The sequence below is a fragment of the Mustela lutreola genome, chromosome 1, assembly GCF_030435805.1.
Source record: "Mustela lutreola isolate mMusLut2 chromosome 1, mMusLut2.pri, whole genome shotgun sequence".
Lineage (NCBI taxonomy): Eukaryota > Metazoa > Chordata > Mammalia > Carnivora > Mustelidae > Mustela > Mustela lutreola.
In genome coordinates, this window is record NC_081290.1 from 259,877,819 (window position 1) to 259,905,572 (window position 27,754).

Consider the following 27,754-nt stretch of genomic DNA (forward strand, 5'->3'; position numbering starts at 1 on the left):
ATTGGTGCTTCCTTCTGGGCCTCTACCCATGGCAGGAGTGAGCTACCGAGGTTGTGGATCAGAAAATTGTCAGAGGCTTGTTTATTGTTTAAGGACAATGAAGAAAGGCAGGGGTTTTTGTTTTGTTTTGTTTTTTTAAAGTTCATATCTTAAAAAAAAAAAAAATAGAGGTCACATGGTTATTACCAAGTCCTGTCAGATCAGTGATCCCAAACCAGGGAAGTGTGTGGCCGGGCTGCGAAGACATTAGCCATAAAGATGCAGGTGGACAGCACCCCTGGGGGACCGAGGGTCAGACGGACTCGCCCACTGGGATGACTCCAGACCCATTGCTTCTACTCTACAAACCTCCTTTTCCTCTCCAGAAAAAGGCAGAAAGAGCCGGACCGGCCCTGCTGGGTGGCTGAGAGGGCTCGGGGAGACGCTGTGTAAAGCTCTCTACCCCTGGCCTGACTTCTTTGGTGGGGCCAGAGGACTGTGTCCTAAAAGCTTTTAACTGACAGTCATTTTAAGAATTATAAGATATGCCACGGAATCCAAAGAGCTCGTTTAGAAAATCATCTGAATTTTATTTTCTGACGGGCGTTATGCCACGTACAGATGATTCACATGGAAGCTGGGCTCATTAACCTCTGCAGGCCCTTCTTGAAGTCTTCTGGAAGGCCCGTTGGCTTGCTTGTGGCTGGATTCACAAAGACATGGACTGAAGACCCGGTGGTACAGGCCAAAGAGTCAAAATGGGCCAGCTTGGGGTCGCCAAAGAAAAAGCCATCCCTGAGGTCACAGTGATTTACAGAAGGCTTCTCGTCGGTGGCCTTGGGTGGGAACAGAGCCAAGCGGTAATGCACACTGGAGTGACCCACTTTCTCCACGGCCAAAGCAGCCACTGGGACCTGAGGAAAGCCGATGGGTGTGTGGAAGGTACACTGATTGGTCACCATGAACCCCACCATGGGGGACGTCAGCAAGCCGGTCCTCAGGCCACAGTATCTAGAAAGTTGAATCGCAATGCTTATTTCAGGCCTTATGACCCTCTCTCCCAGCCCAAGGATGTGTGTTCCAGAGTGAAGGGCTCTAGCCTCAAAGGGCCACCATTTGCTAGCCGAGTTATGGAGTTAGGTGGGCAAGTTAGCTCACCTCCCTGGACCTCAGTTTTCACAACAATAGAATGTTCCTAACTGTAACCCCTACCCCGTGGGCTAGCAGTGAGAATCAGCAGTGCGTGTCACTTAACACAGTACCGTGCGCTACATGAACGGTTCCTGGACATAGTAAGTGTTCATTAAACATGAGCTATTACTAGCGTTACCATTTCTATTTTATCCTCGCTTCTTATTGTGAAGAGCCAGGAACTTCTGGGAGTGAAAACTCACTTTTTATATAGATGGCTACCATGTCTCTCATCTCTGCTATCAGATTATAATCTCTTTAAAGGACAGTGGTTGCGCTTTGTTTATTTTTTAAGTTGGAGGACTAGAAATGAGGCTGCACATGAAATAAACTTGGAGGCTGAACAGGATCAGAAATAAAAGCATAATGCCAAATTACAGTCTACCCCCAACCACCACCAAAGAGGCCCACTTGCGACCTAAACATTTTCACCTGCTTATTATCTTCTTTTCTTGAGAAAATTAACACTGAATGTGAAAATTCACTGTAATGGAACAATCAGGGGTGGTATAGAGGCTTGACTACAAAGTCACTCACTGAGTCACCATCCACAGAAACAAACTGCCAGACCCCACACAGGGAGGGCACGGTGAGTACCTGTTCCAGCTGCCCTGGGCGTCTGTTGATGTTGCTCATGGGGACATTAGATAACGTTCATTTGCGGACATAGAAGCTGTTCCATGAGAAAAGATCAGACTATAGAGCGGTAGGTACCATTTGATCTCATTTGTCATATAAGAACTATCGGTTGACATACTTATGGCCTAGAAAAAACTCTGAAAGAATGGACTCCAAAAAAGTCTTCAGGAGCCATCCTGCTAGGGAGTTTCTGGCTAACTTTTTCCTTCTTTTGGCTTGTGTGAATTTTCCAGAATGAACACAATTTGCCTTTGAAATAAGGAAAAAAATGTTATTTAAAAAAAGTCTGAATATGAATTTTATTTTAAAAAATATATATATACATATAGATATACTTACAAAAAAAAAAGTAGTAGTTCTCTTACTGGTTCTGCTATGGGCTATCGTCTAGGTCAAGAAGTTCTTAGAATGACCTCCATGGCACACCTGCTCTTTGTTAGGTACTGAGGACACAGCACTGATTATGAGAATTCCTGCTCTCTTAAGTGCTCAACTCTAGGAGACTGGGGTTGGAGGTGGGCTGTATCGGCTCTTGTCTTCCCTTGAGCAAGAAGGAGGTGCTCGTGGTGTTCCTTTCTGGTTCCCCTTCCACGCTCTCCTTTTTCTCTCCCTTTCCTCAGCAAACTTTGCACACTTCTCTGTTCCAAGCATGTGCTAGGCCTGGAAGAGAGATCAGGGAACAAGCCAGACCATGACCCCTCCTGCCCTCATGTAGCCTTAGTCCAGAGAGCATGCAGTCAGGCTGCTGTGTGGGGGGTGCCATGCCAGGGAAGGCACAGGGGCTCGGTGAGCTCGGAGCAGGGGCCCTGACTTGACCTGCGTATCACAGAAGACTTGAATAGGAAGTGACTTCGAAGTGGGACATGAAGAAACTGTAGCAACTATTCAAGTGAACAGTAAGGGGAAGAGTCCTCCAGGAGGAGGAACGGCATGTGCGAGGACCCAGAGGCCAGAGATGTAGTAGGCACATCCCAGCGATAACACAAGCCCCAGATGTCTAGAACACAGATGGCCGGATGCACCATGGCTTTGAAATGAGCAATGGGTCAGACCAAGACAAAAATGTCCGCAGGAGAAAAATCCAGCAACGACCACAGGCCTGACAAAGACGATGGTGACCTGAGCTGGGATGGTGGTCGTGAGATGGAAAAAACGGAATGGAACCCAAAGAGATTCTGCACAAGGTCTGACGTCCAGGTCCGTCGAGGGAGACACAAGGGCCCAGGATGGCTTCCAGTCTTACACACTTTCTGGTGATTCATTTGTGGAGAGAGGGAACACAGAGAGGCCGGGGATGAAGGTGAGGACAGTGCTGGGCTCTGTTTTTAACACTGTAGGTGGAGCTGAGGTGCCCACAAGACCCAGAGAGGAGGTGCAGAGTCGAGATAATAACATCACTCGTGTTTACCCTGTCCTGCACTACAGGCCAGGTCTCCCATTAAGTACACAGCTGGATTCTGTCTCAAAAGGCATGTGGCTATATGTGCCTGATGCTCAAAAAGAGGCTGGGTCTGGGGACAGGAGCTAAGATGCTGCATTAAATCTAAAATCGGGGTCTAGGCAGGGAACGGAAAGCCATAACGCTGGATGGGTGTAACATACTCGGGCGTGGTGGGCCTGTGGGGAGCCGGGAAGTAAATACTCAGGCTGACCCCACACGGCTGCAGACTTAAAAAAAAATATTGGGCAGATTAAATAAAATTCATGTGTGGCCAGGCCAGGTTTGTCTTTCTGACCCCCCATTTGTGACCTCTGGGAGAGAAAGTAATTAAGCCATGGGAGAGGGAGGGGTCGCCTAGGAGAGAAAGTAGAAGTGGGTGAACACGCACATGAAAAACTGGCTTAGGAAAGTTCCCGACTGGTGATTTCTTGGGGTGCAGCGAGCAACTGATGAAGTGTCTGACTCTGATGCTGCCTGACTACTGTGTGAGGCCAATGCCTACCATCTGTTCTCTCTTATCGCTGACCGGGCAAACTTGAGAACACGGGGCTGTTAGGGAAGACCCCTCGTGTCCATCTAGTACAGGGGCTCTCCCACACTGGTGTGGACCAGAGTCTCCTAGGGAACCTGGGAAACCTCCAGATCCCCAGGATCCTCCCGGAACCCCCTGGGGAACCAGTCTGCAAGGAGGGTTCCAGCATCCTGATTCTGACATGCTTCTAGGGCATTCTGATGCACACACCTAGGACAGCAGCGGCTCCTCTGGGCCCACCGCTTTGGATAAGAAAACGGCTCAGAGATGAAGTAGACTGTTCCCCTGCATGCAGCTAGAAAGGAACCGGGTCTGCCTACACTCGACTGGTCACCCCAGCCCTTTCAGCTGGGTCCACTAACCCTTCACACTCAGACTAAGTCCCAGCCCAGGGGTAAGGACTGGTGGATCTCTGCTATATTCATGGCTCAGGATGAGACCAGCCATGCTCGTGTTTCTACCCTGAATCTGTACCCCACTCCAACAGCTGGATTCGGTCTTGCCTCATTCCCCTCTTCCTAAGCTCCTGCCTCCATCAGTCCGTAACTTGATTCTACTCCCCACACCGGCATCTCCCCGGGCTCTGGTGCTTCTGGGTCTGTGTTAGAAGCTCTGCTGCCATGTGAGGTCTGGAAGGAAGCATCTTTCAGATGGTAGGAGGCCAGTGGGCATATGGCACAGGCACACCTTTCAGAGGGACAAGGCTATTTTCAGCACTCACTATAAATAGCAGAATGGGCCTTAGCTTATGGTCAGCTACCTGGAATGCCAGAGCAGGATTCTGGCAAAAAGTCTATCCCACACTCCTGAAACTAAGAATAAGCACAAGCTTGGCAGCATGACCTGATGACCATGCCAAGTCCTCCAGGAGCGTCACGTGGGCAGCTGAAGGGAGGGTCAGCTCTTGGGACTCTGTACAAGGAGGTCCCTGTCTGGGTGGCGCTAGGAAGTCCTGAGGCTACAAGGAGAAATACAGACATTTAGAAATCTAGACTTGGGAGAAAATACCTTACATGTGAGCACGTATGAAGTTAAGAGATTAAGATGATAGAACAGACGCTTAGGAATGCACTATGTGTCTTTCTGGAAATAATCTGTCTTTAGTTGAGCCTATCTGAATATTGCCTTTACAGGACCGTTTCAGACTGGGGCTAACTGAAATCAATCGGAAGCAAGTCCCGGTGGCAGCCATGCCCAACCCCACGGCCTGCAGGTAGAAGACTGGGTGAGAGCTAACATGGCGAGACCTAGGTTGGACTCATGGCCCTGCCACTGTGTCAATGGGTCACTCAGTGTCCCAGAGTCTCAGTTTTTTTCTCATCTCCAAAACAGGAATGAACACTCAGAACACAGTCCAGAGTGGATTTTGTGAAAATTAAGTAAGGCGGGAGCGCAGAGCTTCTAAGGAATGGAAGGGAGGCCAGGGTAGCCCCGAGAAGGGACTGCAGGGCTGGAGGGGAGCAGGGCGGCGGAGGACCAGGGGCCCAATCGTGCAGGAGCTGGATTTCAGCCCTAACAGAGTGAGGAGCCACTGCGGTGCTCTAGGAGGGGAACCAGAGTCATGATCCCACTTGCATTTCAAGCGCAGAACTTGAGGGAACAGGCTGGGGAAGGCAAGAGTGGGTGAAGAGAGAGCAGGAGGACACGAGGGGATGATGAGAACCCTGCTGGGTGGCGGTCCTGAGACCGAAAGTTGTGGCTCCAGACACATTCAGGGAGGGGCTCAAAGGACCCAAACCTGGGTCTTCCAGGCTGATTGGCTTCCGCCTTTCACAAAGGTCAGTGTTTGATGGTAACAGCACCTACAGCAAGAGCGGGGCCTCCTCCGACTCCTTTCTAGCCTTTGGGGCTATTTTCCCACTTTCTAGCCGAGTATAATTTTAGGTCCAAGTCTTCCAAGTACTTTAAGAAGAATATTATTCCAAACCTCAAGGGAATGCCCATGCAAATAAATTCATTTGCAGACTTGTAAGCTGTTTTGTTTTCCAAAGGGATGAAAGGGATATTTTGAACAGTCTTGACCTGAAGAATACTGAGTTTTTCCTTTGATTAGTTTTAGCTGAAATACTGGCTTTATTTTAAAGGATAAATGATGTCAAGAAAAAAGCAACAAGAAAGATTCCTTAGAACTAAGGTCCAGGAAGACATGAGCCTGAACAAATATTTAAGCAAGCCTTTACCCCTGCTATGTTTATCTTGTCACTTGGCAATATTAAAAAAAATAAGAAAAATGATACTTCTAAACCAGGTTGCCTATCTCCTCAAGAAGCTGATGTAATGGGCTGGCCGTGGCTCGCAGTAGGAAAATGTCCAGACCCAGTGGGCCGCAGATCATCACCATTGCAATTTCCACAGCGTCTGGGTCCCCAAACTGAGCAAAGCGAACGACAATCATTTACTGTCAGAGCAGAACAATTTCTCTGCAACAGTGTTCTCTCAGGAAGTTCATTCTGGTAAATCAGCGTCAAAATGACAAGAAAACCCAACCTGTCTCAAGAGATACAATATATAACAAGCAAAAAACTCCAAATCTATGTTCAGAAACAATGTTAAAGGGTCTGATGAAGAATTCAAGACAAGAAAACAAAGGAAGTGTAACAAATTCATTAAAACATTTTGAATAAAAATAAGAAGACCGTGACATTATGCTCAATTAACAGGAAAACACAGTCTTACAGGGTAAATGTGGTAGATGATGATCTGATTTTTTCGGACATCCAGAAGCCGAATCATCCATGAGAGATGGCCCTGCAGGACAGATTAGGGTAGACAGAAATTTTTAATCTACACACTAACAATGTTTTAACTGTTGTGCTTTTTGTCCATGCTAGAGTTGCTCCTGGAGAGAGAGATTCCAAAGAAGGTATCTCCGACAAGGGAGTACTCCATCTTCCAAGCCCTCAAATTCAGCAAGGCAGGGATGGAGTGATCAGTCCTGCACCTGCTAAGAGCAGGTTCAAGTGGAACTAGGCGGAGGTGGGTGATACTTCCCTCACACACAGCACACAGTGAAGGGCCTGACATCCAGCATCTTGCTATCAGGAGAAATTGCAGGAGACTAGAAAGCAGTTGAAAAACCTCCCTGAAATCCGCCAGGTAGCAGGAAACACTGAGAACACACAAAGAGCAAGCTAGAATACCAAATACACGAGAAGGGGCTTTCTGAGGCTCTGCCTTGAGAAGGGAGAGCTGCGGGAGACAGAGGGTGGGGGATATAGAGTTCTTCCTTTTCAATCACCACAGGGTGATGTTGGAAGTTGACAGAATGTTGAGCTTCTGCCAAGTAAGAGGTTACTGAAGAAGGTAGGTACCCCAGCTGAGAGGGCCCCCATCAGTCCATGCACGGGCATGGCTTTAAAGCTTTTTTTGTCATTTGTTTCTTCACAATATTTAATTATTAATTTTATGGTACAATTAATGCATGCACATTAATAGAAAAATAGAAAACATAGATAAACACAAAGAAAAAAATTTAAATTATCCTTTATTTCCTAACTCAACAATGACCAGAGTTGACATTTTGGTACACATCTTTCCAGACTGTTCTTTAGAACAGGAGATTTTTGTTTTGTTTTGAATAAAACCAAGGTCGTACTGCAACTTGCTCTCTTCAATTATATATCAAGAATTTGTTTTCACATCAATCAATAAATTTCTTACAATTATTTTTAATCACTGCCGCTTATAAAAATCTTTTTTTGTCTTTGAATACTTTCAAACTTTTTTTTTTTTTTTTAAGATTTTACCTATTTATTTTGAGAGAGAGCTGGAGCAGGGGTACAGACAGAGGGAGATGGTGAGACAGACTCCTCGTTGAGCAGGAAGCCCGACGTGGGCCTCGATCCCAGGACCATGGGATCATGACCTGAGCCGAAGGCAGATGCTTCATCGACTGAGCCACCCAGGTTCCCTGAAATACTTTCAAACTTAATGAAAAGTTTATAAGAACAGTACAAAGGATGCCTGCATATCTTTTCTACAGAGTCATCCGCTGGTAACACTTTGCCACAGGTGCTTTCATTAACTCACAGAACTCATGAACTACTGGAGAGGGGGTTGTACACATTGTGGCACATTCCCTCCAAACACACAGTTCAGTGCGTATTTCCTAAAAAGGAGGAGAGCCTCTACCATAATCATAGCACAGTGACCACACTCAGGGAAAGGAAAAGGAACACGGTTTATCTAATCTATAGTTTACATTCCATGTTTGCCAGCTGTCCCTCTAAGGTGCTTTATTAAAAAACAAAACAAAACAAAATAAAATAAAATAAAGAAGAAGAAGAAGAAAAACTTCTCTTTTTTTTGGTGTAGGACCTGATCTGGGCTCATGTATGATATTGAGTTGTCATCCTTTAACCTGGGACAGGCCTTACCTTTTATGACACTGATATTTTTTAAGAATATGGGCCAGTTATTGCACAGCATGACCCTTAACTGGGGGTCTCCCTGGGGACCCCTCAGGGTTGGACTGGGGTTTGCATTTTTGCTGGAATGCTACATAAGAGGTACTGGGCCCTTCTCAGGCATCACATCCACAGGCCCACGGTGTCCATTTGCCTTTGATCAGTCATGTTAATTTTGACCCTTTGATTAAGGTATTTATTGTCCAGTTTTCCTTCTAGATAGTTTTTCCCCTTTGTCTATTTTTTTTTCATGGTAAACTATACACAACACAGAATTGATCATTTTAACCATTTTTAAGTATAGTTCAGTGGCAGTAAATATATTCACATTCTTGTATATCTGTTCTGGGTTTTTTTTTTAATATTTATTTATTTATTTATTTGAGAGAGAGCGAGAATGCGGGTGCATGCACACATGTGGGCAGGGGCGGGGAGAGGGAGAGAATCTCAAGCGGACTCCCGGCTGAGCATGGAGCCTGACATGGGGGTTCAGTCTCACAACCCTGAGATCATGACCTGAGCTGAAATCAACAGTCGCGACGTTTAACCCACTGAGCCATCCATAAACCGCCTCTACTCTAGTTTTTATTTTTCCTTTTAACGAGTACTTTGTGGGGAGATACTGAGATTACCTTAGTCTCGTTCTCAGATACTGTCCTATATAACTTTCCGTCTACCTCCTACCTTCCTATTTAGTATCCACCAATGATCTCCACAAGACCGAAGAGTAAGCAATGCCCTGCACTAACTCCCGCCCTCTCCTCTTTACCTTTCCCTCCTTCCAGAGACATGGGTGGAAGGTTTCTACAGTCACAGGCTCTGAATCTGGGTAAGGAAATGCTCACCTGGATGATTTCCAAGAGCCATTTCTGTCCTGAATTGCCTTAATTATTCACAAAAATAGTCATCCCTTGTCTGGTATCATGTTTAGATCTTCAAATAATTCTTGGCTCTACTCTGAGCCAGACTCTGCGGTGGATGTCAAGAAATAACAATGCATAAAGCAACAGCGCCTTTCCTTGACCGACCTGTCTTTTGAGGGAAGTGACACTAATAGTACTCACAGCGCAGTGTGGTGAAGGCCACGTGACACTCCGGGCTCAGAGGTCGCTCTCAAAGTTCAATAGAAGCACAGAAAAGTAGCAAGTCTCACAGCTAGAGTCAAGGCGCATGGAGGTGAGCGACATGTCTGTGGGGGCTCCGGGATTCGGGGGGCCGGGAGGGAGTGTGTTCTTGCACATACACTATCAGCAGGGAGCAGTGGGAGATGAGGCTGGAGTAGAGGCAGGGCAGAGCATAGAGTCCCTGGGTGTGAGCTCAGACCTGAGTCTGAAGATGATAGAGCGTAAGCAGAAGATAACCCGACCAACAAGGCCTGATGACTCACCCTGGACGCAGCAGAGAGGTCAGGTCAGAAGGCAGAAAATCCAGGGGCAGCAGACCAGCTGGTAGAATATTGCAATAGTCTGGATGAGAAAAGAGGACAATGAGGGTGGGAGTTGTGAGAAGACAATGGATTCAAGAAATATCTAGAAGTGCCTGAGTGTGGCCATGATGGTGAAGGAAGAATCAAGATTGACTTTCAAGTTTCCAACATTTCAGAGAAAAAAGAAATCATGAGCAATATTACTTATCTCAAGCTGATCACTATAACCACTGTCAGACAGATAGGGCCAGTAACTATATGCCCATTTTACAGATTATTAAACTGAGATCCGGAAAGTCAGAGTGACTTGCAAAAAGCCACACAACTACTCAATGGTACAGCAGAGATACCAGGTTCATCATGGCACATGTACAAAGAGATGATATAAAATTATTCAAAATGCTGGAATTGGAGAACCATATGCAAAACAAAACAACAAACTTGGATCCATACATCACATCATATACAAAAATTAAAAAGCGGATCATAGATCAAAATTTAAGACCTGAAATTTAAAAGACATTCAGAAGAAAACACAGGAGGAAATCTTAGTGGTTTGGGGTTTAGCAAAGATTTTCTTAAATAGGATGCAAAAAGTAGAAGCTATCAAGAAAAAAATCAATAAACAGGACTTTACCAAAATCAGTATCTTTTGCTCCTCAAAACCTACTATTAGAAAAAATGAACGGGCAAGCCACAAACTAGGAGAAAATATTGGGCAAACCGCTCCAACAAAGGACTTGGATCTAGAATATAAAGTATTCCTGCAAGTCAATAATAAAAAGACATACACTATACTTTCAAAATGTGCAGAAAATTTGAGCAGATACTTTACCAAAGAAGACATATGAATGGCAATAAAAATATGAAAAGATAGTTAATATCATGAGTCATTGGGGAGGTGATCATTACAACCACAAGGAGATACCCATTGCACACTAAATGGCTAAAATTAAATGGCTAAAATTAAGGGCTAAAATTAAAAAAGATGGACTATACCAAGCAATGGGGATGCAGAGGACTGGAAATGTAAATCCTGATTGCCGATGGAAATGTAAAACTTTGCAACTGCTTCGGAAAATACTCTGCCAGTTTCCTGAAACAAAGTGAACAAGGCACCTACTGTACCACCCAGCCATTACTGCTAGGTATTCACCTGAGAGAAACAAACGCATACATGCACATTAATTCTTGTATGTGAGTATTTGCAGCAGCTTCATTTATAATAGCTGGAAACAACCCAGATTTGGTCCACAGGTCCACAAAGCACAGTGCCTCCACGCTATAGAATATCAGCCACCAATTAAAAAAGAATGAACATACAACAATGTGGATGAAACTCAAAATAATTGTATGCTGAGTGAAAGCCAGACAAAACAAAACAAAACAACAACAACAAAAAAGAGTACATACTGAATGATTCCACTTGCAAAAATTTCCAGAAAATGCAACTGAATCTCTAGTGAGAGAAGCAGATCAGTGGATACCTCGGGGTGGAGAGGAGACGGTTGAGCAAGGGTCACCAGGAAACTCTGGGGTGACGTTCATTATCTGTGTTGCAGTGACCGTTTTGCAAGTGGAATTATGCCCCAGGTCATCAAACTGTATGCTTTCAGTATGCACAGCTTATTTTATGCCATGATAGTGAGGCTGTTTTAGAAAATAATAATACAATGGAGGGAGATAAACCAATATCTTAGCAGCAGCAGATATACCAATATCTTAACAAAATCAGGCTCTCATCATGGGATTATAGGATTGTTAATGATGATGCCTTTCTTGTTTATCTTTTTCTGAATTTTCCAAATTGACCTAAATGAGAATATATATTACTAAAATTTAAAAAGTTACTTTTGTGGGGTATGCTTGGGTGACTTAGTTAAGCGTATGACTCTTGATTTTGGCTCAGGTCATTATCTTGGGATCCTGGGATGGAGCCCTGTGTTGGATTCCCTGCTTAGCAAGGAGCCTGCTTCTCACTCTCCCCTACCAAATGGCAAAGATCCTCTTTTCTTTCAAAGCTGTGGTAGGCCAGAGGGGACTATGAAAGGGTTTTATGTGTTCCACAAGAACAAAAATATCTTACTCTAAAGCAACCTAAAGAGAAGGTACCACATTAACAAAATGTCTCATTCAGCTGGACTGTTCAGCTCAAATGTCTTCCCAATACATCAGTGGGAGACAGAGGCAAGGGATATGGAAAAGAAAGAGACAATGCCAGAGAGCAACAGAGGGTGAATTATTACATGATGTCATGACCCATCATTTCTTGCGTTCACCCAGGAGTATAAGGATTAAGGGATAATCCAGCATAATTAGCAAGTAATCTACATTGTATATCCTTAAAAAGAATACATACTGCAAAGTGCAAGTTAGACGATGGAAAAATGCTATTCCACATCTGACCAAATATGGTGAAGAATCATTTATCTGGGTTTCCACTCTTTGAAATATTTGCTAAAACTGTCTGTACTGAGTTTAGGATTCACTCTGGACTTTTATTAGTAGTGAAAATAACAACTTCTTAAAAAAGTTTTCAGGGAACATATTTTACCTACTTAGATGGTAAGCAATGTTTTTAAAGCCCTCGGTGCACTAATTATTTAGATATCAAGTACTGAGTTTGATCAAGTAATTTTTTTTATGTTTATTTATTCAACAAATGTCACTGGGCTATGTCCTAGGATATAAAGAAGCAAATATAACCCATGCCTTCTCAGAGCTCTTAATCTAAAGACTAAGAAATCTATTAACAGTTGCAGCACAAAGTATCTGTGACTTGAGAGAATAAAAAAGAAGTCAGAGAAACTGGAGAGGAGGTAACACTGAAGCAGGGTTTTGAAGGGTATATAGGAGTTCTCTGCCTAGAAAAAGAGAGACATTCTGAGCAGAGAGGACAGCATAAGGCAGTGAGGCATCAAAAATGCTGAATTAGGGGCTCCTGGGTGGCTTAGTTGGTTAAGCAACTGCCTTTGGCTCAGGTCACGATCCCAGGGTCCTGGGATCCAGCCCCACATCAGGATCCCTGGTGAGTGGGGAGCCTGCTTCTCCCTCTCCCTCTGCTGTTCTACCTGCTTGTGTCTCTCACTCTCTCTGTCAAATAAATAGATACAAATCTTTAAAAAATGCTGAATTATTTGATAAATGCTAAGAGCTTTGGTGAGAATTAAGATTAGGATCCTCTTGAAGGTGATAGGACTTGAAGAAGGAGACCCTTTATCCCATGCAGAGAGAGTTCCGGCTTTATGTTAGAGGGAACAAGGAAGTGTGTTGGGTACAACTCCCCATTTAAACAGAAATGAATTCATTTAAGAGAGAGAGAGAGAGAGAAAGAGATGGTCATGTGTCTTGAGAGACCTCGAGGGCCTCATGCGGTCAGGCTTCGAAAGGGGGTAGAAGCTTTCTAGCAGAACTCTCCTCTACCTTTTGTCTTATTTTTTCTTTCTCTCTTCGCATCTAGTTTGTATTACCCGGGATTCTTTTGGTCATAAGTGACAGAAACATAACTCAAAATAGTTCAAGCCAAAAGAAATGAACTGGCTCTCAAAAGTGGGAAGTCTTGGCATATGCTACAACCTGAGTGAACCCTGAAGACGTGGTAAGTGAAATGAGCTGCTCACAAAAGGACAAACATTGTATGAGTCCATAGAGATGAGGCCCCTAGAGTTGTCAAAACCACAGAGACAGAAAGCGGAATGGTAATTGCCAGGGGCTGAGGGGAGGGGAACGTGGGGAGTTGCTGTTTAACGGTTTCAGTTTGGGAAGATGAAAAAGGTCTGGGATGGTTGGGATCCCGGCTGCCCAACACTGGGAGCGTACTTAGTGCCACTGGACTATACACTTAAAAATGGTTTAAATGTTAAATTTTATGTTATACAGGTTAACACAATAAAAAATGTGGAGAATCTAAGATGAACACACACCTTCTGGTACTGCTAGATGCAGGAGTCGAGGGACATTATCGGGGTCCTGACACTCTATTTCACTTCACTTTCTGTGTTGGCTTCATTTCCCAAACGCTATCCTAAGTGCAGACAAAGATGGCCACTCTCCACTGAAATCATCTGCAGAGCTAATGTTTGCAGCCAGCAGCAAGACTGTCATCTGAAAGTTCCAGCAAGAGTTCAGGGGATGATCACCTGGCCTGGTGTTGGGCCCTGGACCACTTCTGAACCAATCACAGTAGCCTAGGAGTGGAGAACCCTGTTTGGCCAAGCCTGGGTCATGCGTCCAAGCAAATACTGCCATCCCCAGCTCAAGTTACTCTTTCTCTCTAGTTAAGAACTTTTAGCTCCAATTCAAAACCCCTGGGGGAATCTGACCAATGAATTGCTTGTCCAGTGAACCGTGATGGTGAGAATGGGGATAATCTTAGGGATAATATGGTGGCTATCGGCCCATTTTTGTGCATTTGGGGTAAGTTACGAGGGTTACCAGAGCAAGACAAATAGCTCAAGGGTGTCTTTTACAACAGATACTAGACAATTTTACAGGAACGTGGTGCGAGCCATGTGTACGAACATATTTCTGGCTGCTAAACATAGGACAGGCTGGAGCAGGAGAATCTGATGAGAGGATGAATCACAGGGCTGCTGCAAAAAGATGACTCTGAAATTTCTAGCTTAGGAGAACGGAAATAGAGTGATGTCGTCCACCAAGAATGGAACTATAAAGGGAAGATCTGGTTTGGGGTAGGGTCACAAGGAAAGGATGATGAGCGTGGCTTTGTTGGTACTTCCTTCAAGATGCCTATGGGACAGCCCCAGGGGAGAGGCTCGGTGGGCAGTGGAACCTGAAGACAGTGTAGCTGGGGCCAGAGCTTAGGGAATTGCTGAGACATAGAGGGCTAGTGAAGTCATAAAGCGTGTGGCAGGCGCATGGAGAGCACAGAGAGGAGGCAGAGAAGAGAGGGCAAACCCTTGGGGGCCATGGCCATAAGATACCCTTAGTGCCCTGCCCATTTCTGCTCAGAAATATGTTTCCAAATAGGCTCATGGCATCTTGCTGACTCTCTCTTCCCAGGGCCTTCTCTCAGGCTGCAGCCACAAATGCCTGGGTCAACAGTCCTCAGCAGATGACAGATGGGAGGCAGAGGGGAACTAGCTTAGCTTCCTCACTCCATTGTGTCCTGCACCACCTCCCAGGGGTCTCCCTGGGATGGCGTCCCCGCTGCTCACAGCAGTTACCTCCTCATTCCTATCTGCTCTGGCTTCCTTCGCTTCACAGCCTCACGTGTCTATTCTACCGGCCTGTCCTAGGATCAGCTCCCAAGTAAACCACTTATACTCCAACCCTTGTTTCAAAGTCGTCTTCTAGGAGAACCCAACTTAAGACAGAGGCACACAAAGAAGAAGGCTCTGAGAAGAACAAGACTGAGGGGTCCAAGTGGTGTGAGAATATCCAGGAGACAATGATTTCCTAGGAGCCCGGAAGGAGAAAATGAGAGAGGAAGTAGGGCTCCACTGGAAATACTTGAGTGGCGATGGATCCAGGAGGAGGGAGCTATTCCCAGATATCACAAGCCAAATGTTTCTGAATCTCCTCTCAGGCCTGCCTGGGCACCGTAATACATCTCCATTTTATAGATAAGAAAACTGAGGCTCATTTAGAGTCACATAACTAGCAACAGATAGCAATGAAATCCAAACATAAGACTATCTGACTCCAAAGTCCATCCCTCGAGACGGCCTCACGAAGAAACCATGGATTTGGTTCAGGAGAATGTAGTGAATTTATGAAAGAGAATTGGTTTGGAAATGGGCTAGAAAAGAGAAATTCCAGATGGCTCAATACCCAGGTGAAGGCCAGGCAGGCAGGCCGGCCCATGAGAAGGATATGGGAGGCTGTGATTGGGGCACATACGCAGGAATGGGTTTGAGATGCAGCTGAGAGCAAGCATCTGGACACAGAGGTGGGATCGGAGAACTTCCGGTGCCAGTGCTGCCACCGAAAGCACATTTCATCTCATCAATGATGGTTCGTAATGATGAAGAAATTGTGAGCACAAGCATCTATAATCCAATTAAATGGTTTTGTGGAGGGAAATGGAGCATACTTTTCAGGTGGTATCCAGGCAGAGATGAATAGGAGGTGTTGGACCATGGCTGCCAACGGTGCCGGTGGATTAGAAGGTACTGAGCTGATGTTATAGCTCGGGAGGTAAGGAAGGAAGACAGCAGGGGGTTCAGAGCTCGGGCGTATACTCTGGAAGAGCACGAGCGACAGCAAAGAGAACATCACCGTGGCAGCACCACTCCTACAGGGGGCCTTCTGCGGACTCCAGCAGCCAAAAGGCTCTGGCTGGGAAGGTTATCACTGGGACATAAAAGCACCTGATTAGAACACCCAAGCACCTGACTAGAAGAAACTCGGCCTGTTCTCCTCAAAGCTCTTTCAGTTAAAAGTGATAGTCAGCTCAAAAGGCTGTAGAAAAGGAGAGTTTATTGGCTCATGAACTGGGAAGTTTAAGAGTAGCCTCAGGACACTGGGGATTGAAGCAATGTTCACAGAAATTAGCCCTGTCCTGCTTTCCTATCTGACTCTGCTTCCGTTTGCTCCAAGGGACATGTCCTCCTGCAGCAAGGCCATATCGTCCCAGCTCAACACTCACGAAAAGGGAGTGAGCTGCAGCCTGCCCATGTCTGAATATAAACTCTCATTGGTTCACATCCAGTCATGTGGCCATCTCTGGTCCAATCAGCAGGGCCAGACAGGTGGGTGTCATGGCTGCCCAGGCCTGGTGTCCTACTGAATTGGCAGCTTTGCCAGAACCCCATGGAAGAAAGGGGCACTTCTCACCAAGTAAGGGGGTGCTGTTACCTAAGGAGGAAAGGGATGCTGGATAAATAAAGGCTGAAGGCCCTTGATTAGCAGAACTTTCCAGGGGATTCTCAGACCCAGAGCAATGGCTAATACCAAGGCTATAATTATTAAGAGGCCAGGGCCTTAGGGTCTTGATAAGACAGGGAGGAGGGAAGAATTAACAATCACAGGATGACTACCATGTGAGAGACGGTTCTTGCTGGTGCACACACGGACTCATTTAGTTTTTGTAACTACATCAGCTTCATTTTACAGATGAGGAAACAGAGGATCAGAAGGTGAAATAATTGCCCAATGTCACCCAGATACTCAGTGTTGGAACCAATAAATGGAGGTACAGGTCTCCATCCTCTGGCAGTGAGAAAACTGTTGATTTCCTGTCCCCTTTCTTATCAAGCTTCATTGTCAGAGCCCCACAGGTATCTTCTGTGACCCTCCAACCAGATTTTCTTTAGGCTGTTTCCACAGCTCAAGACGTACAAGATGTCTCCTCTTTCATCTCGGAGTTGAGGAGGACGGGATGTGCTATTTTATTGTCCCCGAACAGACAGAGATGGAATTAAGAAAATGGGGCAACGTGGTGCTGCTTACACTGCCAAAGTGGTCACAGGGTCCCTACCCAAATTAACCTCCACTCCACCAGGCTCCTGAACGTCCTTGTTCTTATACGTTGTGGAACAAATGGATGTTGCAGACTCAGCACATCAAGTGGAAGGCGGGAGACTGGAGTCAGTACCAACTGGTCCCTCGTTCCTGCCTCTGATTTGTGCTAGCTATATGACCTTTAACAAATTAGCCTCAGTTTCCTCATCTGGAAAGTGGGAAGGACCACACCTGTTTTAAGGATGCATTATCCTCATTCTAGTGGTTTTGCCTACAACTTCTGTCCCTTCTGGCCACAGTGGACCAGGGATATATTCCTGACCCAAGGGAAGAAAAATCACTAGTGATCAGAAACCACTGATGTGCCACAGAGAATTTCATCTAAGAAGAGTAATTCTCTTACCAAGCCATTGGTGGGTGCTACAGACCCTGGGTGAATGAATGGGGTTGGCACAGCTCTTTGTGCCCAAGCACAAAAGAGATGAGCAGAGGAAGCCAGGCAAGAAAAAAGAGAGCTTTGAGATAAACAGATAAGAAAGAATCCGAATGAGAACAATGACATAGCTCCTGAATGAGAAAAAGAACAGGGGAGAGCCTGCCCTTGGCTCCATTTTCCTTGGCTTGAGTGACATCTCAGTCTCCATTCCCTGGGAAGTTTCCATTCCTTGTAACAGAACAGAACAGATTACAACAGTGAGAGGAGCAAAGGAGTGTTGTGAGAGTTCTTGTTTCTGACACGTAGTAGGTGCCCAATAAACATTAGCACAGTTCTTCCCCTGAACTTCACTGAGGGAGATAAAACTCATTCAAACTAGCTTCATGTGACTACGGCCAGGTCCGTATTCGGGTCATCTTCCCTTCTATTCCAGAAACCACAGCCAAACTAACTCTGCAAGATATACTGCACAATTAGTGTGCACCTCTTAGCCTTGGCTAATTACCTCTTTTATCAATTAAAAATATTTTCCCATTAAGCCAAGGAGTTGAGAGGGAGAAAGGAGTCTCCTCTATTTCTAAAGCCTCTGAAAAACTCCAGCAAGATAATGTCACTGATTTGGTTAATTTCAGGTGCACATCGGGCCATTCAACCTAGGTGAATTTAATGACTCAGGACAGGTCGGGCGATGAATGTCCCTGTAAATCATTTATAATTGCAAGCATAAAAATTAAAAATCAGTCTGAAGAGCAAGATAACGTAATGCTAATGACGGAGGGCAGTAATCTGAAGATAGAGGTTCCTCGCTTTAATCAGGCCCATTCGGATGACAGAGCACTAAGCCTCTAGGGGATTGTTCTGGAAACAAAAGGCTGGGAACCTACTTCAGTCTTTAATGACTCACCATGATAAAAGAAATTAACTGAATTTTCATATTATAATTATAAAACTTAATAGGGAATTTTTTTCCCCTTCATACTTTTTATTTTTCTCCTGGTCGAGATAAACCAACATACAGTCATTCTCCTTACAAGGATGACTTTAAAAGGCCAGTTATGCTCAGCTACATCATGTTGAAAGTCCAGTTAATAAATTATGTCCAGGAAGAGGAATTTCCAGTGCTATAAAGGAGACAGCTTCTAGAGGCCTTAAGAAACTAGAAAGTTCTTTGTCTTATTTTCAGTCTTTATGTGCATACAGTAGCCATACAAGTCAGTCAGAATCAAAACAGGGTGAGGAACAAGACATCCAATTCATCCCTTGGGATACTTCCAAATCACAAATGAAATACCCTCCTTCCCTCATCTTTTCTGCCTAGTGGAAACCTAATCATATTTCCAAGTTCTTGAATTCAGGTGGAACTTCTTTCAGGAAGCCCTCTCTTACTACCACCCTTCCTTCCCCTTTTCCTAGAACTTCCTTACTCTGAAGGTTCATCACTCTTTCTTCTGGGTTTCCTCTGAACCTTGTACACAAACATAATCCTGGACTTCTAACACTGCATTGTAAGAAAGAATGTAGTTAAGACTGCATTCTCGGGGCGCCTGGGTGGCTCAGTGGGTTAAAGCCTCTGCCTTCGGCTCAGGTCATGGTTCCACGGTCCTGGGATCGAGCCTCGTATCGGGCTCTCCTGCTCAGCAGGGAGCCTGCTTCCTCCTCTCTCTCTCTGCCTGCCTCTCTGCCTACTTGTAACCTCTGTCTGTCAAATAAATAAATAAATAAATAAATCTTTTAAAAAAAAAAAAAAAGACTGCATTCTCTCCTACTAAACTGTAAGTTCTTTGAGGGGTGACTACCTGGGAACCATGACCAACTGACCCTCCAAATACCTGGCCCATCGTAGGCCTTCAATAATATTTGTCAGCTGACTGATACTTATCTTAACTATAGGCTAACCTAGGATAGACAAGTTAGAGAGAGAAGTCAAGAAAACTCCATGTCTTTAAGCACGATGAATAAAAATTGCAAAGAGAGATGAGAAGGGAGGGGGGAAAGGTGGGGTTCTCTTCAGTAGATAAGCTTCTGTAAGTAGACACCCATGTACACACACAAATTCTTGCTCTTGTGTGTGTACACAAGCAAAAGATAAGAAAAAAATGGGTATTTTATCTGTAGCTTTTAAAATATTTCCAAGAGTCCTTGATAAAAATAGTCTTTCCTGAGCAGCTGGAGTGATATTGCTCCATATAATTTTCTCTCTACATGAATTGCATATAGTCATATTGTGAGATGAATGAGTATGGATCTCTAGCTGCAAGCAAAAGAAACTGATTTCAATCAACTAAGGGGGAAAAATAAGTCAGGGTCTATTTTGTTATGAGGACACAGAAGTTTCTCAGCAAAGCCACGAAGGCCCACGGCAAGCCAGCCATCAGGAGGCAGAGAACTAAGACCTGGGAAGTCATCCCATCTCCAGAAGCTCTCTTTTTCTCTCGTGGATCACATTTCCTTGGTCTCTTTCACCCTCTATATTAAATTAGTGTGTATGTCGGAATCACCTGGAGGACTTGTAAAATGCAGATTGCTGGGCTCCTTTCCAGAGCATCCGTATCAGTAGGCCCGAGGAAGGGCTGATAATCTGCATTTTTCACCCATTTCCAGGCAATGCCACTGTGGCTGGTCTGAGCACCAACAGAGAGAACCTCTGCTCCCTCCCTGTCAGTGCACAGGGCGGGAAGATGGCCACCAGCATGGCTACGTTTGCAGGACACAGCTCTAGTCACCAGGAGAGACTCACTCTCATGCCATGGCAACTTCTTGGAAGACAGAACTGACTGACTCAGTTGCAGTACAATACTCACCGTGGGCCCTCAGCTATGGCCAGACACACAGCTGACTGGATGTGTGGTGCAATTCCTAGGAAGAAAGAGCTGGGCAGACAACCCAGTGTGATTGCCATGAGACATAAAGAAGTCTTTTGTTTTTACTGGACTAGTAGAAGCCCAGATGCCTTTATCACCAAAAAAAGCTCAGGACTCAGGAAACTCACCCTCAACTGAAATAAAACTTGGAGTTGCTCCCACCCCTGCAAACAATAGTCCCTAACAGCATACAGAGGCAGGAAGGAAGTGAACCTTACCTCAGACTGTGACACATTGAAGCAGAGGGTGGAAGAGCTTGATCTAGAGCAGTGGCTCTTAACCAGGGAAGATTGTCACCCAGGGACATCTGGTAATTTCTGGAGACAGTTCTGGTTTTCACAGCATGGGCTGCAGAGGGGTGGGGTCGGGGTGGGATGAGGTGCTTCTGGCAGCTAATGGGTAAAGGCCAAAGAGGCTGCTAAGCATCCTAAAAGGCACAAGAGAGCCTCCACAACAAAGAATTTTCTGGCTCAAAATGTCAATAGTGTTAAGGTTGAGAAATCCTGGTCTAGAGCCTACAAGAGCCTCAAAAACAAACAAACAAACAAACAAACACCTACAGCCTTCACATCCATAAAGGGTATAGCAATGTTCGCAATGGTTGAATCCCAGCCCCACTTCCTGAACTAGGATCCTACATGGAAGCTTGCTGGCTGAGTATTGTGTGAAGCCACAACACCCCTGAGGCACGTATATAAAATGAGATAATAGTGGAGTTGGAGGGAATTCAGTGGGAGTTAATAGCTATAAATGATTTAGTCCCATTACTGGTACATAGTTAAGTACTCATTATATGGTTGTTACATATCAATATTCCCATTCTTATTCTTACTCTTATTAATTTGTGAATGGAAATAAGACTATCAACAGATTCCTCAACAGAAAGTTTGCAGGCCAGGAGAAAGTAGAATGATACTTTAAACTAAAATACTAAAAGAAAAAAAAAAATTCAACCAAGAATGCTATACTGGCAAAGCTGTCCTTCAGAAATGAAAAGATAAAGATTTTCCCCAAAAAACAAAAGCTGAGGGAGTTCATCACCACTAGACCTGACTTATAAGAAATGTTAAAAGGTGTTCTTCAAGCTGAAATAAAAGTATGCTAATTAACATAATACACATGAATGTGTAAAACTCACTGGTAAGAGTAAATATACAGTCAAAGTCAGATTCTTTAATATTGTAATAGTAATGCATAATCCACTTACAACTGTTGTTTAAAAGTTTAAAAGGTATCTAAAAAACTATATTAAGCATAGGATGCCTAGGTGGCTCAGTTGGCTAAGCATCTGCCTTTGGCTTAGCTCATGATCTCAGGGTCCTGGGATCAAGCCCTGCATCCAGCTCCCTGCCCAGTGGGGAGCCTGTTTCTCTCTCACTCCGCCCACCGCTCCTTCCACTTGTGCTCTGTCTCTCCCTCTGTCAAATAAGTAAATAAAATCTTTTAAAACAATTTTAAAAACTAAATTAAACATATTAAAAACAACTATAATAACTTGTTATTAGATACACAATATAAAAATGTAAATGTAACATCAATAACCTAAAATATGAGGGGGAAGAAGTGTAAAGTTTTTGTATACTATGGATCCCAAGATGATATCAACCTAAAACAGAATGTTATAAATATAAGATAATTTTTGTAAGTGTCATGGTGACAACACCAATAAAAAATCCTTTAGCGGTTACCCAAAAGATTATGATAAAGAGGTTAAAGCATACCACCACCAAAAAAATAAAAATCCCCATCAAATCACAAAGGAAGGCAGCAAGACAGAAAGCAAGGTACAAATACCTACGAAAGAGAAAACAATGGGAAAAATGGCAATAGTATGTTCTTGCCTATTCATAATAACTTTAAAAGTAAGTGGATTAAATTCTCCAATCAAAAGACCTAGAATGGCTGAATGGGTAAATAAACAAGAGCCAGTAATAAGCTGCCTATAGAGATTCACATTAACTTTAAGAACATATAAAGACTGAGAGTGAAAAGATGGAAAAAGATATTTCAAACAAATGGTAACCAAAAGAAATCAGTGGTACCTATACTTAAAAAAACAGACTTTAAGCTAAAAATGATAAGACACAAAAAGTTATTATATATATAGAAAAAATAATATATATAAAACAACTCTAGATATTTATGCATCCAACATCAGTACACCTAAATATATAAAATAAATACAAAACTGAAGGAGAAATAAATAGAATCCAATAAGAGTTGAGGACTTTACTACCCTACTCTCAATAATAGAAAGATTATCCAGAGAATCAATAAGGAAATAATGCATTTGAACAACACTATAGACCAAATGGACCTAACAAATACATTCAGAACATTCCATCCAACAGCAGCAGAATATTCTTTTCAAGTATATATGGGACATCTTTTAGGATAGAGTGGATTGTTAGGCTACAAACCAAGTTTCATCAAATTCAAGAAGATAAAAATTGCATCAAGTATCTTTTCTGACCGTGTTATGAAATTAGGATTCAGTAATAGGAGAAAAGTGAGAAAATTTGTAAGTGCATAGAAATTAAACACACTTCTGAACAAGCAATGGATCAAAGAAGAAATCAAATGAGAAAAAAAAAACTAAGACAAATAAAAATTAAAACACATTATATCAAAATTTGTGGGATGCAACAAAAGCAGTTCTAAAAGGGAAGTTTAAATAAAAGAAGAATCTCAAACAAAAAACTTTACATTTTCAAGAACTAGGAAAAGAAGAACAAATTAGGCCATACATTAGCAGAAGGAAGAAAATAATAAAAATTAGAGCAGAAATAGATGAAACATAGCATAGGAAAAAAGAAAAAAGATTAACAACATAAATGAGAAATAATAAAGGAATTTAGTAAAGTTGCAAGATATGACAATCAACATACAAAATCAGTTGTGTTTGTATAAACCGATAAGAAACTATGAGAAAGAAGTAAGGAAAGTGATCTCATTTACTATAGCATCAAAAACATTAAGACACTTAGAAATAACCTTAACCAAGAAGGTGAAAGATCCACACTAAAAATTATAATATTATTACAATGTCCATACTACCCAAAGCCATCTCAATGTGATTCTTTTCCAAATGATTTGGATATTACACCAAAAGTACAAGCAAAAAAAAGCAACCATAAATAAGTAGGACTACATCAAACTAAAAAGCTACTGTGTAACAACTAAAAAAAAAATCAACAAAATGAAAAGGCAACCTGAAGAATGGGAGAAAATATTTGCAAACCACAAATCTATTGAAGAATTAATGTCCAAATTATATAAAGAACTCCTATAACTCAAAACAAAGAAAAAACAAAACAAAAAACCCAAACAATTGACTAAAAAATGGCAAAAGATCTGAAAAGATCTTCTTTTCCCAAAGAAGACATACAGATGGCCAACAGGTATATGAAAAGGTGCTCAGTAACACTAATCATCAGGGAAATGCAAATCAAAACCATGCTGAGATGTCACCTCATACATGTTAGAATGGTTATTATCAAAAAGACAAGAAATAACAAGTGCTGGTGAGGATGTGAAGAAAAAACGCTTTTGTGTTTTTGGAGAAAATGTAAATTGGTACAGCCACTAAGGAAAACAATATGAACGTTCCTCAAAACAAACAAACAAAAACAAAACAAACAAAAAAAACAAAACCACCACCAACAACAAAACACTAGAACTACTATGTGATCCAGCAATCCCACCTCAGGTATTTCTCTAAAGGCAACTAAAATACTAACTTGAAAAGATGAATACATCCCCATGTTGACTGCAGCACTATTTACAAAAGCCAAGATACAGAGACAATCTAAGTTGTCCATCGACAAATGAATGGATAAAGAAAATGTAGTCTGTATGTGCAGTGGAATATTATTTAGCCATAAAGGGAAGGAAATTTTGCCATTTGCAACAACATGGGTGAACCTAGAGGGCGTTATGCTGAGATAAATCAATCAGAGAAAAATGAATACTCGTATCTATATGATCTCATCTGTATATGAAATCTAAAACACCCCTGAACTCATAGAAACAGAGAGTAGATTGATGGTTGCCAGGGGAGGGAGGCGGGAGGAACTGGTAAAGGTGGTCAAAGGGTACAAACTTCTAATTATAAGATGAATAAGTTTTGGGGATGTAATATACATAATGGTGACTATAGGTTATGATACTACATATCTGCAAGTTGCTAAGATTGTAGATCTTAGAAGTTCTCACCACACATAAAAAATTGTAACTATGTGAGATGATAGATGTGTTCACTAATCTTATTGTGATAATCATTTAGCAATATATACAAATATCAAATCATTGCACTGTACACCTTCAAGTGATACAATGTTACATTGCAATTCCATCTCAATAAAGCTGGAAAATTAATATTAAACTAATATAACTAATACTAAAAAAGGACGCTAAGCTTTTCTAAAAAAAGAACAAATGGGGGGGGCACCTGGGTGGCTAAGTCGGTTAAGCATTTGCCTTCAGCTCAGGTCATGATCCCAGGGTCCTGGGATTGAGCCCCACTTCAGGCTCCCTGTTCACCAGAGAAGCCTGCTTCTCCCTCTCCCTCTACCCCCTGCTCCTGTGCTCTCTCTCTCGCTCTCTCAAAGAAATAAATAAAATATTTTTTAAAATGTTTTTTAAAAAAAAGAATAAACAGGGGGTCAAGGAAGGCTCTCATTTTCCAGAAAGGAGACACTAGACCTTGTGATCAGCATCATTCTGCATTTTCTCTCCATCTCATAGCAAAGTGTTCTTATGTTGGCACTTTTCATACTGAATTAGGGAAAGTGAATATTAATCTGAGCTGATTCTAATCACCCATGACAGAAAATTCCCACTCTGATCAAACTTTCATAACATATTAGGAATAAAAAGCCTCTCTTGCCTCTCACAAGTCAATCTCCATGCTGCCTATAAGCTTATGGTAATAACAAGCATCTGTCCTTCTGCAAAAGGCTCCTTACCATAGACTTGTGACAACTGGAATTGAGAATGCAATCAAAATGCTAAATGGCCAAGTGACAAGGCCAGGCTTCATCACAGTGGACAGTGTTATCCAGAGTTTTAATTCCCCAGAATGCCAGTATAGAGCTCTGCCCACAAAGATGCCACACTAGAAAAGCATCAAATCTTGGAACTTCTGAGTTGAGAAGACTTTAGGTATCTTCTAATCCAATTCTCTCACTGTTGAGCTCTCAGTTCAGAAAAGGGACTACTGGAATTTATCTAACCCCAAGATATTAAATCGTCTGTAGGAACTGGCATTAGCCATTGCATGGGAATCATCTGAAAGTCTCTGCCTTCTAATGCAATTTATGATAGATGGTCTTTTAAAATTGGCAGCTTGGTGGTGTTTAATTTTACTTAGTTTTGGTCCAGTCTGATAGTCTTGGTCATTTAATGGGTTAGTTATATTTCTTGTGATTACTGAATTGTTTCTGCCTTCATATTTTGTTTTTTCCTCTTAGCTAATCCATTTTCCTGGCTTCTTACCTCCTCTCTTTTACTGGCTTCTTTTAGATTGACAAAATTTTTGGTAATTCCTCTTGTTTATTCAGTTGGTTTAAAAGCAATAGATTGTAATGCTATTCTTGGAATGGTTATCCTTAATACTTTAACCTACCCACTTAAATGTATATTTGTACACAAAAGTCTCAAATTACTCAGTAGCTCTATCTTCTTCCCAAATATAACACAGATGTTAGCATGTGAAAATGACCATAGGGCCCTGAAACCTGAAATATTTACTATCTGCTCTTTTCAGAAAAAATTTGCAGACCCCTGATTTGGGATAATGATTTCATGGGGTAGAAAAATTCTAGGTTGACAGTTATTGTCCCTTTGGACATATTACTTCAGTGTCTGCTGGCCTTTGTTATTACTTATAAGAAATTATACTTTATGTATTGCAGTTTTACTATGATGTGTCGAGATATGAGTTTTTCTTTATTTACTGCTTAGAATTTGACATGCACTTTGAACCTAAGGAGACGGTCATGTCTTCAATTTCATTTCAGATGCTATATCTGTGCCATTTTCTTATGTTGTAGTCCTTGATCTATCTCCATGTCTGTTAACTTATTTTTTTAAATATTACTGTTTTGTTTTATTAAAATGTCCTTCCTGCTAGTGCCACATTCTGAATTATCTCCTCAGTGCTATCTTCCAAGTCACAAACTCTTTCTTCAACTGTGTACAAATCTAGACTTTATCCTGTTAACTTTTTCCAGTGATTATATTTATTTCCAATATTTCTAATTTGTTATTGACTGATGGACTGATTGCCTTTCATTGCTTGCTCAGCTCCCCTTGTCTGACAGCTTTGCAATTACCTCCATAAGGCTACCCCAATCAAAACTTTTAATGGTATTTTAATGGTATTTCAGGGGTCCTGTCCCATGTATTATTGGGAAAACAGATTCAATCACGAGGGAGTGGGCAGCTTGATTAAGTTCTTACTTGGGAGACTCTGTGTTCTCCAACCTCTACCATTTTCCTGTGATAATCCTGTCCAGTGATTTCAACCAAGGCTGATCCCCACCCTCCTCCTCCCCCCACCCCACCGCTGCCAGGGAATATTTAGCAATGTCTGGAGCATCTCTGGTTGTCACAACAGGAGGTTGGTGTTTGCTATTACTAGCATCTGGTGGGTCAAGGCCACGAGTAGGATGTTGCTAAACACCCTACTGTGTACAAAATAACCCTACTACAAAGAACTATGTGGTCCAAAGTGTTAACAGCACTGAAGGTGAGAAACGCTGGCACAGCGTCAAGCAGTCGTCCGCTCTTTTAGCCCTTCCACAAAAGAGCTGCGCCCTAGCCCCCCAGCTCAAGCAGCCCTGAACATGGCCCAGTGAACACTATTCATCCTTTTTACTCCTCCCTAGTAGACCTCTTCATCACCCTTGTTGACTTCCAGACCCCGTCAACAAGCCCAAGGACTCATGGGAATTCAAGTTGCATTTCTCGTCCACATAATTATCTTATTTCTGAGCCTAGCCTTTTATAGAGTTTTAGTTTTCTACTTCCATATTTTATCTCTCATTACTGTGGATGTGGAGCAGAGATACTGGGCAAAAGCATAAACAACACACTGAGCCACCCTGATCCAGGCCAGCTTCCTAATGGGGCGAGTCTACCTAAATCAAGCATTTTTTTGGCCCTTTTCATTTATTTATTTTTGGATAAAAATATCCAATATTGCACGATATCAGATATTGTGCAATACACTCTGACACAACTCATGGTATAATGAGATCCTACCGCCTAGACAGAATCTTCCCAGTTACTTTGCAGCAGCCAAAATAGGCCTTTCAATAGATCTCCATCCAAAAAGCATGTAGGGGCAGGTATTAAAAAAAAAAATAACCCTGATGAATGTCTGCACTTTTTGCAGGTGGAGATTTTTGAGAACT

At 42.8% G+C, this 27,754-nt stretch overlaps 1 protein-coding gene across 1 annotated transcript in view; it reads right to left on the reverse strand.

Moving 5' to 3' along the window:
* Positions 1-551: 551 nt before the first annotated feature.
* The window catches only part of LOC131810950 (uncharacterized), a 170,319-nt gene continuing 143,116 nt past the window's right edge, over positions 552-27,754 (reverse strand). Inside the window, exon 3 of the mRNA XM_059138974.1 lies at positions 552-990. Within this exon, the coding sequence (XP_058994957.1) occupies positions 606-990 (385 nt within the window). The 3' untranslated portion in view covers positions 552-605. The remainder of the gene's footprint in view (positions 991-27,754) is intronic.